The sequence below is a fragment of the Gaeumannomyces tritici genome (assembly GCF_000145635.1).
Source record: "Gaeumannomyces tritici R3-111a-1 unplaced genomic scaffold supercont2.3, whole genome shotgun sequence".
Classification (NCBI taxonomy): domain Eukaryota; kingdom Fungi; phylum Ascomycota; class Sordariomycetes; order Magnaporthales; family Magnaporthaceae; genus Gaeumannomyces; species Gaeumannomyces tritici.
Genome location: NW_008804547.1, coordinates 5,890,690 through 5,904,147, shown reverse-complemented (window position 1 = coordinate 5,904,147; position 13,458 = coordinate 5,890,690). Strand labels below are relative to the sequence as shown.

The 13,458-nt window shown below is 57.5% G+C and overlaps 4 protein-coding genes across 4 annotated transcripts; 3 read left to right on the top strand and 1 right to left on the bottom strand.

Moving 5' to 3' along the window:
* Positions 1–349: 349 nt before the first annotated feature.
* GGTG_07091 (cytochrome c oxidase polypeptide VI,variant2) lies at positions 350–1,842 on the bottom strand. Its single transcript, XM_009224915.1, has 4 exons — positions 1,424–1,842; positions 1,175–1,220; positions 956–1,073; positions 350–884 (listed from the first exon to the last, which is right to left on the bottom strand). Exons 1-4 carry the CDS (start codon positions 1,612–1,614, stop codon positions 757–759), a joined length of 483 nt encoding a protein of 160 aa, XP_009223179.1. The 5' UTR covers positions 1,615–1,842; the 3' UTR covers positions 350–756.
* Positions 1,843–2,639: 797 nt separating this feature from the next.
* Positions 2,640–5,153, top strand: GGTG_07090 (fatty acid elongase). The gene is made up of 5 exons (XM_009224914.1): positions 2,640–2,964; positions 3,103–3,592; positions 3,679–3,748; positions 3,835–4,047; positions 4,224–5,153. Exons 2-5 carry the CDS (start codon positions 3,170–3,172, stop codon positions 4,562–4,564), a joined length of 1,047 nt encoding a protein of 348 aa, XP_009223178.1. The 5' UTR covers positions 2,640–2,964; positions 3,103–3,169; the 3' UTR covers positions 4,565–5,153.
* A 1,414-nt stretch (positions 5,154–6,567) lies between these two features.
* GGTG_07089 (hypothetical protein) lies at positions 6,568–8,298 on the top strand (the record flags this gene model as incomplete). Its single annotated transcript, XM_009224913.1, has 3 exons — positions 6,568–6,649; positions 6,893–7,061; positions 7,429–8,298. 3 exons carry the CDS (start codon positions 6,568–6,570, stop codon positions 7,604–7,606), a joined length of 429 nt encoding a protein of 142 aa, XP_009223177.1. The 3' UTR covers positions 7,607–8,298.
* Positions 8,299–8,981: 683 nt separating this feature from the next.
* Positions 8,982–12,803, top strand: GGTG_07088 (phosphatidylserine decarboxylase; the record flags this gene model as incomplete). Its single annotated transcript, XM_009224912.1, has 4 exons — positions 8,982–9,146; positions 9,271–9,315; positions 9,425–12,520; positions 12,591–12,803. The coding sequence occupies 4 exons, from the start codon at positions 8,982–8,984 to the stop codon at positions 12,801–12,803; spliced, it is 3,519 nt and encodes a 1,172-aa protein (XP_009223176.1).
* Positions 12,804–13,458: the final 655 nt, after the last annotated feature.

Here is a 13,458-nt window from a genome sequence, read left to right as displayed (position 1 = left end):
TCGTGCGTACCCTCGCCGGTCGTTGTCAGAATCTATCACCTCGCGCACAAACCCGTTCTGAGAACCCCCCAGACCACGATTCCTCCCAGCGCCAGCCAGTCCGGATCCGTTCAGCAAAAGCACGTTCTGGCTAGCGGATCGAGCCGAAAACCACCCCGCCGTACATACGCGCGCTAGTGTTGTGTTCTCCAAGAACTGTGCTCGTTTTGGCTAAGGCACGAGTTGCTCGTCACACGTCATGTGCAATCTCGTAATTGCAGTATATACGCGTTACGCTGTACCGGGTCCGCACCAAGCGCCTAGTCGAGCATGGCCAGAGTGCCCAAGATGAGAACAGGGGAAAGACAGGGCTGGCTACTAGTGCCAGGCTGCTTTCAGTGTCTAGGTCTAGCCTGGGCGCCCAGGGAGGGCATGTGAGCCACGGGGCGATGTGCCATAGGCAGGGGCAAAGAGGAAAAGAAACATATATGTCTAGTAAACTTGTACAAGGGGGAGCCGACCGCTGCCAAACAGAATCTCTCGGATATGACGCAAGATCTGATCTAGCCGCCGACCGCAAGGACGCTCTACGGCCCGTGGCCGGTTGGGGCCGCTTAGGCCCTACCCTCCCCTCCCGCTGTCTCTGGGGCCCCTGACCCCCAACAGAGCTCCTTCCTCGACCCCCGGTCTCCGATCTCGCCGACTTGGAATTTTCGCTTTTGCCCACCATTATCGCCCGGTTCGTATTTCCAAAAGTGTTGATTGGGATTATATCGCTTAGTGCGACTCCTCGGTAGCGGGGTACAGGTCCTCCTTCAGCGAGATGCCCAGCTCCTCCCTCAGGGGCTTCAGCTCCTCCAGGTACTGCTTGTACTGGCCCTCGTTCTCAACCTTGGCCTTGATGCCTGGGCGCGCAAAGAGTGGTTAGCAACCAGAATATGCCTCGCTCCTAGCTTGCGCCTTGATTCCAACTCACCCTCAAAAACGCGGACAGCTGTGGGGAAGTCGTTGACTCTCCGGGCGGCCTTCAGGGCAGAGACCAGGACAGAAGGAGATGGGACAAGATCGTAGGCAAAGACGTTGTTCAGGTTGCGCTGCGATGCGGGTGCCCAGGGTCAGTCCATTGGTTTCTCCCTTGGCCCGAGAACCAACACCGAGCAACATCCGATGCTCTCCAAAGCCAAAGGAAGCTCACCTGAAGCTCGAAAACATCCTGCACACCCTCGAACTCCTTCTCGTATCTGTCCAGAACACCAGTGTCAGAAATTGAGTCTTGACACGACCCCCAACTCCATCTAGCCCTAGTTTCCGTGGGACTCTGAGGCCGATATGCCGTCCCACAACTGACGCCCAGTGGCGAGTGACGCCGAGACGTCTCTCGGGCAGGCTACGGCTCCAAGGTAGACCGCATGTAGCCCATCATCATGCATGGCTAGCTCCATACCTGGCGGTAAACTCCTCAAAGGTCTCCTCGCCGTGGGTGTCGGCGGAGCGCAGGCGGGCCGAGGTGCTGAAGCTCGGGGCGGCGACGACGTATCGGGTGCGGGCGGCGATGGGCTGGGCGACAGCCGGGCGGGCGATGCTGGACCGGAGCAGGGTGCCGCGGGCGGCGACTCGGAGGATGGACGCCGACATGACGTGTACAGGCGTGGTTTCTCGAGGAGGGGAAAAAAACCAAATATGAAAACTATGGAGGGGAAGGCAAGCTCCAAAGCCCAATTGAAGCCCGTCCGGGTGGGTGCGGCAAAAATCGATCTGGTTGAGAGAAGGCTTGGGTCCTTGTCGCGATTGCAGCTGGTGGCTGCAGCGAGAAGAGGGACTGGGGGGCGGGCGGCTACTTGATTTGACAGCTGTTTGGGCTTGTGGGTATCGAACGATCTTTCGGCTCACTTTTTCGTTGGTGTTTAGCTCCATTACCGCTGGGCGAGCATTTCCGAAGCCGCACGCTTTGGTGGCCTCAGGCGCCCACCGCCCTTATTGGAGGGGCTCCACTACTGGGGTCCATGGCCAATGGCAGGCTGCGGGTTGTCAGGCAAAGGCCTCTAACCGCGAGTCCAAGTCGATGACGATTTCTTGCAAGATAGAGGCCATGATAACTCTATCGAGTGCCTAATGCGGGGAGAGGACAAGGGGGACAGGCATTCGCCCGCCAGATTCTTAGATTGCATTGTGTGGTCAATTGGGACCGCCATCACAAACAGGCCTCTCCCTCGCGTTGCTCGCGTTGGGAAGAAGCCACTAGCAGGCACGCCAGCTCCCCAGGCCCGTCCCGGCTCCACGGTTGAGATTGCAGAAATGACGATGGGGATGGAACACTGGACACATTGCCAGAGACAGGCGGCGCCATCACGTGAACGCGGCACACTAGCCCAATGCAGCCCCTGCATTACCCAGGCCGTGTCAGGCACCGCCCGTCGTTGGCGTGATTGGGCCGCGGTCCCAACACATCGGCTTGGTCGGCCAATTCTGTGGGGGGTTCTCCTGCCTGCCACTTTGCGATGGCGCATGGGGGAAGGGAAATGAGAGTTGGCTGCGGGTCGACGTCGCCTTTTTGCTGGGTCATTGTTGGCCGTCGCGCGGGCCAACCCTCATTGGACAGTCGGGGAGCCACACCCACATGCAAGCGCATCCACCCTCCACCTCCTTTTCGCTGACGAACAAGTCCATCCATTGTTTTGGGCAAAGGATGGAAAATATTTTGCCATCATCTCGACATCCCGCCCTCTCTTCCTTCCCCTTATCCCGCTGGTTCCGACCTTGCTGCCAGCTGCTGTGCTCTTCGATGCTCCACGAGGCAGACTAGATCGTTTTTTTCTTCTTTTTAATTCACGCCTTTGCGCTTCTTCTCGTCACTCCTTCAGACCACCTTTCCTTTCCCTTTTCGCATCGAGTCCACTCGTGTTTTGACCGCCCCTCGAACCGGGACCTGCCCCCTCCCCGATCTCGAGTCTACCGGCCCTCCCGGCTGCGTCCTTTTCCTACTCTGTACGTATGGACACGAGGCGCCAGAGCAGGCGAAGCGTCAAGGCATCTGCGCAATCCCGCCCACTGCCTGCCAGGCCAGTCGGTCAGTATCCTCACAGTAGACACGTTGGCTAACAGGTTTCGGATCTCGTCACGCAGAGTTGTAACACTCTTCGAATCCACCTCGATCCGCGGTCGCGCAGTTCAGGACGGAAACCTGTCCACAATGGCGACCTCGGCGCCTGCCTCCATCCTGGAGCAGATCCCCATGCCGACGCTCGATGCCCCCTTCGGCGTGAAGCTATGGCCAATCTTCAACAAGGCCTTTGGGGTCGTCGCCGGCTACCCGGCCGACGACTTCAGGTTTGAGATCGGGAAGACGCCCATGTCGACACTCAAGGATACGGGCATATTCATCGTCATCTACTACATCATCATCTTCGGTGGCCGCGAGCTGATGCGCAACCGCGAGCCCTTCAAGCTGCGGACCCTGTTCTTGATTCACAACTTTTACCTCACCGCCATCAGCGCCATCCTCCTGGCTCTTTTCATCGAGCAGCTCCTGCCCACCGTCGCCAGGCGCGGCCTCTTCTTTGCCGTCTGCGACATGGAGGGTGGCTGGACCCAGCCCCTCGTTGTGCTGTACTACGTACGTGGCCGCTTGTCCATCCAGAACCTATCGTGGCAGCACTATCCAAGTGACCTGTGGTGCTGACATTTACCGTGTGTGTACAGCTGAACTACCTAACCAAGTACCTCGAGCTGCTTGACACCGTGTTCCTGTTCCTGAAGAAGAAGCCGTTGAGTATGTTTCCCCCGGGTTCAAGCCTACATGAGTGTCAGCGACCCACCACGCGCTTCCATGCTAATTACATGTCTACACTCCTCCAGCCTTCCTCCACTGCTACCACCACGGTGCTACCGCCTTCCTGTGCTACACCCAGCTGATTGGCTCGACCGCCGTTCAGTGGACCGTCATCACCCTCAACCTGACGGTCCATGTCGTCATGTACTGGTACTACTTCCAGAGTGCTCGTGGCGTCAAGATCTGGTGGAAGGAGTACATTACGCGCCTGCAAATCGCCCAGTTCGTCGTCGACCTCGGTATGTTTTTTCCACCTTGGGTGTTAAGAATGGGTCCTCTGTGTGGGGATCATTTCTGGAAGCCGTCCCGTCGTGTCTGAATGCGACCAAGGGCCAGGAAAGGGGGTGCCGAGCTGACCCACCCAGACCGCGGTGAAAGAAGGCACATGCTAACTCGTTCGTGTCTCCACACCCAGGCTTCATCTACTACGCTTCGTACACTTACTTCACCTCGAGCTACTGGCCCTGGATGCCCAACCATGGCAAGTGCGCCGGAGAAGAGTTTGCGGCCTTCGCAGGCATTGCCAGCATCTCGTCGTACCTGGTCCTCTTCATCTCTTTCTACCTTGCCACGTACAAGAAGGACAGCAAGCGCCCAACTGCTCGCAAGTCTCTGCGCCGCATGAGCCAGGCTCCCCTTCCGGACCTGCTCCACGGCGACAGCGCCGCCAACGGCGTGGCCACCCCGGTCAAGTCGAACGGTGTCTCCACGGGCGCCAAGACCAACGGCTCTACTCCCCGCTCCCGCAAGGCCTAAATCGCCTGGGTGTGAGTGAGTAACTCTCGCCTGCTGCCAAGGATAGGCAGTGGCGATGTGAATAGACGGCTCGACAAGCCGGCGTAATCGACCAGTTCGGCGGTTGCCTCGTTGTCCTCGACGGCACCTGTACGAGTACCACCGACCTATGCCCACAATGACGCACGACGACATGGCACTCATCAACACGAGGGTCGACTTCTGTACATTTTCTTTTTGTTGGGCTAGGACATTCTGCATGAGCCTCCTTTCATGGCCCAGTGACTTTTCACCTCAAAATTCAAGGCAGTCAGGACGGGTCTGCCTCGGACGAGAAACTACTACTTATTGTATTCTCGCCATCTAATAGGAGTTCTATAGGGGAGGGGAGAGCGCAGGAAGCGCCGTACATGATGGATCGGTGGAGGCAGGCATGATGGGAAGGGCGAATGGAATCTATCTCATGACGTACCGACATTGGTTCCTGTCCGGTTGGGCATGATGTTTTTGCTTGATGGAAGGCGACTCGGCATGGGTATGGCTGGACTCGGGGTGACGTCTTATGGACATTGGCCTAGCCTTCTGTAGTATCATGAGATGATTCTGACTCTAGAGTTTTTGCTGTGACTGTGAATTTTCCACTGGGTTTCTTCTCCTGGGTCAATGTTCTTAGGTTGTCGGTGACATCTGGTGTGTAGTTTCTTTTCCTTCGGCTATATCAACACATGATCTGGGCTTTTCAAGCCATAGATATGATAATGGTCACAGCCACGCCTCCCAGTCCACCTGCTACCCAGAATTGAGGCTACGTGGTCCGGCTCCGAGACAGCCGATTAGGTTGGTTTGGGTCGGCATTATCATGTTGTATAGTGTACGTATCTGTTGACAGACAACCCCAAGAATAGATCAAGCAGAGGTCGTGGCCAAACTTCGGTCTGTAATGGCATACCGGGCACACATTATCATTCACAGCCCTGGCTTGGCGGGAGTTGTGGTGTTGCAGGGCCGACTGGCAAGTGCTTGGGCCAATCGCCACACGAACTAGTCGTGAGAGTAAGAAAGAAAGAAAAAAAAAGACCACGGGACTCGGGTTCAGTCAAAAGGACAGAAACATTGCGGGTCGTTCGGTGCTACAACCCGCGTGGTGTGGTTGAATGAGAAAAAAAAAAACCAAAGCCGTCAGCGCTCGGGACTTACTGGGCCAAACCCGGCGAGCCGGCGCAGAAAGGCTCGTGCCCCATTTCCATATATGGACGACAGTCGATCGAGATGGGTGTCCACGCGTTTTGCTGCCTCATGGTTTCTTTCAATGTTGCATGCCGAACCAATTGGGGGCATTGCATGAAGTCATCTGTTCACCAAAGGACAGAGTCGGCAGCGTGATGTAAGCGCAGTAGTGCGACGCTGGCGTCGAGTTCGCGCAGAGGTTTCCCTCTTTGGGGTGCACGTTTATAACATGGTTCGCCCGCATCTGCAACGCAAGGCAACGACGCATGGAGTCGGATCGGGGGGAGGATTATTCAGCCCTAGCGCCCACCAGACGGCGTGTAGGTGTGTGCGCGGGATTTTCTTTGTTTCTCATCTCCTGTTGTTTTTATCTCGTTGTGAACGCCCTCCAGTTTGGGTTGGAGAACCCCCCCTAGTTGGTGGGCAGAGGCTCGAACGGTCCATTGCCATGACATGGGTTGCTCCAGCGAACCTGCTCCACTGCCGCGTATGTTTGCATATGCTTTTCCTTGCTTCGCGAGTCCAAAACCAGGCCGGAGCAGGAGGCCACGTTCCACATTTGGTTGAGCAAGCGAGTCAATACAGAACCGGGTTGGCGACGCTGAGGTGGCTAGCAGGGAGGGGGAGTCCTCCCCCGCGCGCGGGCTTTCGGCACAGACGGGGACAGCCTTGCATCGGTTCCCCCGCCCGGCCTGGGCTCGCGACGCATCACGCAGGCAGGAGGGAAACATCTGCACAGGCACTACGTGGTTCGGATGCACCTAGGGAAAGGTCGGGAGCCTGCCAGACCTCACACCATGGGCTTGTCTACAACGAGGCGCGATCGGCATGAGAGTGACGCGGGCTGCCGAGGGTGTGTACTGTACGGCGTGGTAGGTGGTAGGTATGTAGGCGTCAAGTTGCCTGCGGAACCCGCGGACTCAAGGACTGCCTCGCGGCAATGCGGCTGGCGGCCTGAGGGATGAACCCTCGGGGGGCTTCAGGGGCCAGGGAGCGAAGATGGGGAGACACGAGGCTGACAGCTGTCGACGAACATATATTGCGATGAAAACGACTGGATGACAAACTAGACACAAGTATGTAAAATATGTACCTCATACGGTACATGATGGATAAACATAGAAAAACATCCAACAATTGCCAGACATGATGTGGGCGCCGTCACCGTGGTCGGTGGTGGTGGAAACATGACTGCCCCCCTGCGCCGCGTCCTGGGTGTTATTTTAAAAACACACAAAAAAAGCTGGTGGGCCCAATGGCCAGACTGCCCAAAAGCATGGAGCCTTGGCTGGTGAGATGGAGCGATGGGCTCAGCAGGGCCCCTCTGCTTGGAGCCGGGTGGTCGGTACCTGCACAGACAGGTACATGTACCCTGCCTGCCTGAGGTGGGTGATACCTGATGTACCCCAAGCCTCGACACAGCCGAATCCAAGCCAGCCGCTGTTTGGCGCGGTAGGTTGCGTTGTAGCGTCGACAACACACACCCCCTAAATTCCCGCACAGGTGGTGCGGTGCGCGTGCGACGTTGTCGATATCACGGTTTGCGACAGTTGCTCGAGCTTCGGGCCAGGTTTAGTACCCGACCGCGTACGGATTCGGCGTGATTTCACAGCACCGATCGGAATCTCGTTGTCTGATCTGTCTACGCTGTCGTCCAGGTTGGAGGGTCCACGATCAACCTCGAGAGGGGGAGATTTTACTGGGGCGCCGCCAGCCACTGCGTTTCCGCGTAAGCACGTCGCGGCTTTTTTTTTCTTCTTCTCCAAGCCAACGGCCTCAGCTCCCCAGCCCGGCAGTGACGGCCAGGATGTGGCAAGCAGGGAGATGAAGAGATGAAAGCATGCAGACCAATGCGGACAGCCATACCGACTGACAGACTTTTTACCAGCCCCTTGATTGCTGGGGAATCGGGACGCTCCAACACGAACCATTCTCCTGTGCGTGCCGCATACGTCCTGGCGCAAACTCACTCCATGCCATCCATGCACCTCACCTGCTCGCCCATTTATTTGCTCGATGGCGGTGTCTCAATTTCGCGGCTGGTCCCCGCGCCCCCCTGCGGGCGGCCCAGCCGGTCAGACCAGCAGGCCCCTAAACCGTAACCGTGCCGAAGGAATAGAACGAAGGAAGCTTGAGGGCTGGGTGGCTGCTAGTATCCCCAACCCGACCTCTCGGCTCCGTCTTCACCTCGTTTTCAAGGACTTTCCCCGTCCGGGCTCGACGTCGAGCCCGAGTTTCATCGCGCCTCTTACGAACCTTGGACGCTTGATTAAGTCGTGCGTTCGTCATCCCTCAGTTTGGGCGGGTCCAACACGCAGCTTCCAGCGCAGCGTCCTGAAAGGGACTTGACACTGGACGGGGCGGCTCCCCTTTTTCCCCACAGCCCAACCCTTGCTTCCAGCTGTGGCCGCAGCTTGCAGTTGCTGGTACCTGTACCTGTACATGTACATGTGCTCTCCCCCACCAGCCGACCAGCAGTACAGAGCTGGAGGTATAACCACCTTGTCGGCCGTCACCTCACAAACTCTGGGCGCGACTGTTATATTTGGCAAGCTACCAAGCGCACATTCATGCGACCGACCGATGTTCCTGCAAAGCAGCACTAAAGAAAAACAAATATCATTACGGCCACGACTTTCCCTAACTAAGTGCCTGACTGGGCACCTGTCACCTCCAGCAGACCGCCGCATCTAAACAACAAAGCTGGTTGCTTGGCTGTCGTCCAGACCTAAAAGCAGCTTCTCAGCTCCATCTCTCGGCTTGCAGACCCTCCCTCGATTTGATGACGTCCTCTCCATCTTACCCACTCCCCGCCAGCAGAGGCGGCCAAACTCCGACTCCTTCGCACTCCAAGACGCTGTAGCCCCAGGCAGCCAAGATCTGCAGCCGCGCCTGCAATTGGACATCGAGACGCCCACCAAGGCAAGCAACACTGCCCGAGGCGGTTCGCTTGTACTTTTGGACGGGCTGCTGCGATTTGCACGCATCGCCTCGCCACGCCACGCCACCTACGCCCACCACCTACCCATCCCACTCCGCATTCCATTGTCCTCCAGCGCGCCTGGCGCCAACCTTCCCCGCGCCCTTGCATTACAGCTACACTGCTGCGGCGGGCCAGTGACGGTGCAACCGCTGCAGCGCGCCATCCCCACCCGTCGAACCTCCCTATTTCAGATCTCTAGCCCGCCCGCCGCCCGCCGCCCTAAGAAAGATGGTCCGCATAATCCCCAGCCGACTCAAGTCGGCATCCTCGCTCTCAAACGTCAATTCTGCCGCCAATAGTCGAAGCGTCAGTCCAATGCGGAACAAGGGCGACTCAGCAAGCCCCGAGGGGCGACGGGAGACGGGCTTGATACTGAACATTGTCATCATGAGGGTAAGCGACCGGTGCTGCAGGAAACCTCAGAGGCAAGAGGGGGACACAAAACAAACATGCGATGGGGAGAAAAATTGCCATTTCGCGTCAGGCACGCTGCTAACAGGGCGCATCCTTCTATCAGGCTCGGAATCTGGCTGCAAAGGACAGAAATGGAACCTCTGATCCCGTAAGTCGATTGCAAAATGCCCTCCATCGAGAGAGCAGCTGTCTGCCTTTCCAGCATGACAGATCTCCAAAACACAGTGCTGACGAGGACCACCCGCGCTCTTTCACAGTACCTTGTCTTGTCCTGCGGCGACGCCAAGCATGTCACCCACTCGGTCTCCAAGACGCTGAATCCGGAATGGAACGAGCAATGCGAATTCCCCATCAACGGCGTCCAGAACCTGCTTCTTGATGTGTGCGCCTGGGACAAAGACCGTTTTGGCAAGGATTACATGGGCGAGTTCGATCTTGCACTTGAGGAGATCTTTGCAAACGAGAGGGTGGAACAGTCTCCCATGTGGTTCCCCCTTAAGAGCAAGCGCCCTGGCAAGAAGACGAGTGTGGTCTCGGGCGAGGTGCTGCTGCAGTTCACTATTTTTGATTCTTCCAACCGCGAGGCTGCCCACCGCGAAATCTACGAGAAGCTCTCCGTCATCATCAAGTCAGCCTCGGACACGGAACCGTCCTCCAAGAACCCCACGCCCACCCTGACTCCTATCCTGGCACCTGTCAAGGGCCCTAAGCGCGTCGGAATCTCCCCAACGCCACCACTCAACAGGCGACAGGCGGAATCCAACGACGACGACGACGATTACGATGTTTACGACGACGAGACCCCCGACGAGCCCGAGGAAGCCGAGGACCCGAACCAGCCTGATACGATCGAGAAGAGGAAACGGAGGCTCCGGATCAAGGGGCTCAAGCGCAAGAAGCGTGACCACCTCTACGAATTCAACAACGGCAGCAGTGACGTTGTCGGAATCATCTTCCTCGAGATCCGTAGCATCACGGACCTGCCACCCGAGTCCAACTTTACAAAGACGAGCTTTGACATGGATCCCTTCGTCGTCGCCTCGCTGGGCAAGAAGACATACCGCACCCGCACTATCCGCCACAACCTGAACCCGACCTTCAACGAGAAGATGATCTTCCAGGTCCTCGGGCACGAGCAGCAGTACTCGTTTTCCTTTACCGTCATCGACCGTGACAAGTACTCGAACAACGACTTCATCGCCTCGACGACGCTGCCTATCAAGGAGATCATCGACAAGGCCCCCAAGGCACACCCGGAGACGGGCCTGTACGACCTTCAGGACCCCCCAGAGTTCACAACGCCCGAGAAGCGCTCTCGATTTGCAAGACTGGGAATATCCCGGTCCGCTTCGGCCTCGTCGCTGTCCAAGTTTGGCCGGCCATCCTTGAGCAAGAATCCGTCGGCAACTTCGGGTGTGACCCTGGCGGCGGCCGTCGCCGCTGCGCCGGTGGCTGCGGCGATTCCGGCGTCGAACCCGTCGCAGGCGGGTGTGGATAGCTCAAACAAGCTTTCTCCTGGTCTGTTTGGGCCTTCGGACCCTGTCGGAGCTGCTGCAGCGCCCGGCTCCGACCTCAATCCCGACAGCAGCGACGATGCTTTCTTTACGGCGGTTGACCTGCCGCTCAAGATGAAGAATCTCGAGAAGTGGGAGGACAAGCACAATCCGGTCCTGTACATTCGTGCCAAGTACATGCCGTACCCGGCCCTCCGGCAACAGTTTTGGCGGGCGATGCTGAAGCAGTACGACGCCGATGAGAGCGGTGAGATCAGCAAGGTCGAGCTCACGACCATGCTGGACACGCTCGGCTCCACTCTGAAGGAGTCCACCATCGACAGCTTCTTCCAGCGCTTCCCTCACAAGGCCACCAACAACGAAGGAGAGGAGGAGTGGGACCTCAGCATGGACGAGGCTGTTCTCTGTCTCGAGGACCAACTAGAAGCGGCCAGGTCCAAGCCCGCCCACGCCACAATCGCCGATAAGCTCAAGAACGCGCTCCCCGATGCCGAAAAGGTCAAGGGTCTGCTTTCTATCCCTGGAAAGGGCGCCGAGGACTCGACCGCTGGTAGCAGCTCACTGTCTGCCGACAGCACGGCGAGTGTGACGGTCGCTTCCAAGTCGGCCGATGCCTCAAAGGCGACTGAAGACAGCACTCTCAGCATCCCGGAGCTAAGCGAGCCCGGGATGGAGGGTGACGTGCTGGAGCGTGGAGATGATCTGGGCGACAACGACCGTGGAGAGGAGCACGTGGTGATGATCCGCGAATGCCCCATCTGCCACCAACCGAGGCTGGACAAGCGCAAGGACACCGACATCATAACGCATATGGCGACGTGCGCAAGCCAGGACTGGAGACAGGTCAACAACCTCATGATGGGCGGGTTCGTGACTGCGAGCCAGGCACAGCGCAAGTGGTACTCCAAGGTGATCACCAAGATCTCGTATGGCGGGTATAAGCTTGGGGCGAACTCTGCAAACATCCTGGTCCAGGACCGCATCACGGGTCAGATCAATGAGGAGAAGATGAGCGTGTACGTGCGCCTGGGCATCCGGCTGCTGTACAAGGGGCTCAAGTCCAACAGCATGGAGAACAGGCGGATCCGGAAGCTTCTCAAGAGCCTGAGCATCAAGCAGGGCAAGAAGTTTGACGATCCGGCCTCCAAGGCCGAGATACCCAAGTTCATTGAGTTCCACAAGCTCGACATGTCCGAGGTGCTGCTGCCGCTTGAAGAGTTCAAGAGCTTCAATGAATTCTTCTACCGGGCGCTCAAGCCCGACGCGCGGCCATGCTCGGCGCCCAACAACCCGCGCATCATCGTGTCGCCGGCCGACTGCCGGTCTGTTGTCTTCAACCGGATCGACCAGGCGACCAAGGTGTGGGTCAAGGGACGTGACTTCTCGGTCAAGCGCCTGCTCGGGGACGCGTACCCGGAGGACGCCAAGCGCTACGAGAACGGCGGCGCGCTGGGCATCTTCCGGTTGGCGCCTCAGGACTACCATCGGTTCCACATGCCCGTGGACGGTGTGATGCTGAAGCCCAAGGTGATCGCGGGCGAGTACTACACGGTGAATCCCATGGCTATCCGGTCGGCGCTCGACGTGTACGGCGAGAACGTGCGTGTGGTGGTGCCCATCGACAGCCCTGAGCACGGCCGCGTCATGGTCATCTGCGTCGGGGCCATGATGGTGGGCAGCACCGTCATCACGCGCCAGGAGGGTGAGCAGGTCAAGAGGGCCGAAGAGCTGGGGTACTTCAAGTTTGGTGGCAGCACCATTGTGCTGCTGTTTGAAGAGGGCAGGATGAAGTTTGACGACGACCTGACCGACAACTCCATCGGCGCGCTTGAGACGCTGGTAAGTCTTGCTCTCATGTGCTCTTTACCGTTTCCCAGATTCGCTTTGCTGACCTTGCATCACCTACTAGGTCCGTGTTGGTATGTCCGTCGGGCACTCGATCAACGAGGAGCAGTGGACTCCGGATATGCGCAAGGACGAGACGCAGATCACGGAGGAGGAGAAGCAGCAGGCCAAACGTCGAATCCAGGGCAGCGACTTCAACGACGTGTCGCCCGAAGACAGCGGCGGCGACGACATCACGCCGCCCGCCTCGGTCCTGGCCGCTGCGGGGGCTTCGTGAGTGATGCCCTCGGCCGGTTTGATGCCACCGTGTTTGTTGTGATATCAGCCGTGATGCCATATAAAGGGGTGGGGGAGAAGAGCTGTGGTCTTTTTATAGCCTTGGCTTGCCTGCCTTGGTTCCACCTTTTTGTTCTTGATTATCTTTTCAAGCGTTGCCCTTGGTTATCTGTTTAATCCTCTTCACGTTTTGTTACATGCCCAGTTTCCTCCCCACGTTCGCTTCGTCGCTTTTGGTTGGGGGTACATGCCATACATCGCCATATACATAGTTATCGGTTAGACATCACTGTAGTGCTAAGAGGAGGGAAAGACCAAGAAGGGTGTACTCATACTAAGTCTTGTGGTTATTGCGTTGTGTTTTTCCTACACTTCTTTCCTGTTTCGCGTTGCAGAATCCTACAAGCGAAGATCAAGACACTGGCGCAGGATACATGGAAAGAGGCCGAGATAAGGGTTGCGTAGATGCCTCTTTTCGCTGTCCGGTTGTTCTTGTTCCATGGCTCGTCTGGTCGGAATGCAAGGAGAGCCAATGGTGCGATTAGAATCGATTGTTGACATTCCCTACGGAACATATATTATGCACTAGGCATAAAATCCGAGTACTTTACGCAGCTTTTGAGCAAATTCATATTCTATTACTCCCTACCCACGCT

Bases quoted from the DNA above. Each gene is read 5' to 3' on its own strand.
- GGTG_07091 (XM_009224915.1), bottom strand. From the start codon at position 1,614: ATGTCGGCGTCCATCCTCCGAGTCGCCGCCCGCGGCACCCTGCTCCGG. The intron at 1,074-1,174 runs GTGAGCTTCCTT...CCCGCATCGCAG, and splicing joins AGGATGTTTTCGAGCTTCAG to CGCAACCTGAACAACGTCTT. The intron at 885-955 runs GTGAGTTGGAAT...TTGCGCGCCCAG, and splicing joins AGCTGTCCGCGTTTTTGAGG to GCATCAAGGCCAAGGTTGAG.
- GGTG_07090 (XM_009224914.1), top strand. From the start codon at position 3,170: ATGGCGACCTCGGCGCCTGCCTCCATCCTGGAGCAGATCCCCATGCCG. The intron at 3,593-3,678 runs GTACGTGGCCGC...GTGTGTGTACAG, and splicing joins CCCTCGTTGTGCTGTACTAC to CTGAACTACCTAACCAAGTA. The intron at 4,048-4,223 runs GTATGTTTTTTC...CTCCACACCCAG, and splicing joins CCAGTTCGTCGTCGACCTCG to GCTTCATCTACTACGCTTCG.